The sequence below is a fragment of the Arachis ipaensis genome, chromosome B01, assembly GCF_000816755.2.
Source record: "Arachis ipaensis cultivar K30076 chromosome B01, Araip1.1, whole genome shotgun sequence".
In the NCBI taxonomy this organism is placed as follows: Eukaryota; Viridiplantae; Streptophyta; class Magnoliopsida; order Fabales; family Fabaceae; genus Arachis; species Arachis ipaensis.
This window is the reverse complement of record NC_029785.2, coordinates 59,712,947-59,714,995: the sequence shown is the minus strand read 5'-3', so window position 1 is coordinate 59,714,995 and position 2,049 is coordinate 59,712,947. Positions and strand designations below refer to the sequence as shown.

General features: G+C 36.2%; 1 protein-coding gene across 1 annotated transcript in view; it reads right to left on the bottom strand.

Moving 5' to 3' along the window:
* Window positions 1–1,636, bottom strand: part of LOC107618201 (uncharacterized protein DDB_G0271670-like) — a 5,239-nt gene extending 3,603 nt beyond the window's left edge. Inside the window, exon 1 of the mRNA XM_016320194.2 lies at window positions 168–1,636. Coding sequence (XP_016175680.1) covers window positions 168–947 — 780 coding nt within the window. The 5' untranslated portion in view covers window positions 948–1,636. The remainder of the gene's footprint in view (window positions 1–167) is intronic.

The window sequence follows — 2,049 nt, the reverse complement described above, 5'->3', positions numbered from 1 at the left end:
ATCCATTTACATTATTAGTTCATTTATTAAAATACTTTCTCTTTTGTTTGAGTCATCATAGATAGAAGTGAAAACATTACAAGAAAAAAAAAAGTAACAAATTTCATCAACCACGTTAATAAAAAAAAATCAACAAATCAAATAAAACGGAAATTATGTATACTTACCGTTGTTCTCTCCTGGTGTATCTTGCCAGTGGTCGGAGGGGGGTCTTTTGTAGCCTGAGCGACGTCGTTTTCGGCGGCGGAAGAAGAAGAAGCAGCGCTTGAAGACGAAAATGTGAACTCGCTCTCTTCCCAGCTACTGTTACTGCCACAACCTGAAGAAGAAGAAGAAGAGGAAGTAGTGGTGGTGGTGGCTGCGGCATTTGTAGTGAACGCGCTATCCTCGTTCAACGACGCCGTTTTGTCCGGATCCTGCATAAGCAACTCGCGGAATGAAGTCCTTATCCATCTCTGAGTTCTTCCTCCTTCCTCGTCCTTCGCTGCCGCTTTCCTCCAGAAGCTTCTACTCAGCAGCTTCCTTGAGAAGCTTCTAGAAAAAACGCTTCCAGAACCGTCTTTCCGGGATCTGGTACTCTTGTGTGGTAGTGACTTGATGGCCTTGATTACAGCTTCCGAAGCTCTCTGCAGAACCGACAAAGAAGAAGAAGAAGAAGAAGAACGAGGAGGTAAGAGTGTGGTAGTGCTGTTCCTCCTCGACCTCCTCCTCCTCCTCCTGTTGTGGCGTTTGAGATCTTTCTCCGCCACAAGGAATCCAACGGCAGTGCTGCAGCATTGTCGGCGCGGGAACGATTTAAAACCGTTGGATGAGCAGGAGCTCAGGTCGTCCCTCATCAGGTAATCTTTCAGTAACATCGAATTAGGTCTTGCAAGGTGCTTCTTGGTTTTGATCATAGTTTGCATTATTTGAGAATTCTTACTTAAACTAGTTCTCTCTGAAGGCATGCTAATATCTTTTTCAAGGAAAGGATAATAAAATGAAGAAGATATGCTTCAAGGTAGTATAGAGTAAGCTAGAGAGACCTATGTAGGTTGTGAATTATACAAATCTGATATTAAGAAAGTAGGGACCAGGGATGTGGAGAGGGAGGGAAAAAAAGTGCCAAAGGTGAAAAAAAAAAAAAGAAAAGAGAATTTATATGTTAGAGCGAAAACCAGCTAACATCAAAATGTGGTAAAGAAGGAACAGCACAATGTTCGTAGGAGCGAGTGTTCAGAAGGTATTTGTTGACGGTAAAAGGGTTTGAATGAAGCATGGAGTTTAATTGGTATTGGCAGGTATCTAAGGGTGACAGAAGAAAGCAAAATTGATTATGAGTGACATATATGCAAAAATGTGGGGGTGTGGGGTTAAAAAAAGACGATACATGTGCCAAGATATCCAAATTTATATGAAGTGACCCTATATGAAATTAATGATATATGGTGCAGAGAGATAGAAAGGCCTTGGCTTTCGGCCTTTAATTTTTTCTGAATAAAGCGAGCCAGTTAAAAGCTTCGCATATAGTGGTACATATACATACCAGTAGTGATGAATACTAATGATGAATAATGACACTCTGACAGTCACAGTATACGTACTACACTATGGTCTGGCTCAGCTTACCTAACAGGAACAACTTAAGCTAACTAGCCAAACCATACACATTGATACGAAATTATTGAAGAGTATTACTCGTGTTATATATATACACACTCTGTACCGTGCGACATGAAAAATATTTAATATTATTTATATCTGAGATATTTTTAATAAAAATATATTTTTTAATATATTTAATTTTAAATTAAATTTATTTTATTTATTTATGTGAATACTAAATAATAATACATAACAAATAAATTTCACAAAATAATTAAATTTAATAAAGAAAAAAGCATAATATATAATAAATCAATGTCTTAATTTTTATAAAAAAAATATACATACACATTTTTTTATCTCTAACATTGATAGTTGTACATCTATAGATTGTATCTTTATTTCTGTATCAAATAAAATTAAAATATTATTTATATAAAAATTTTATTCAAATACAAAAAATAC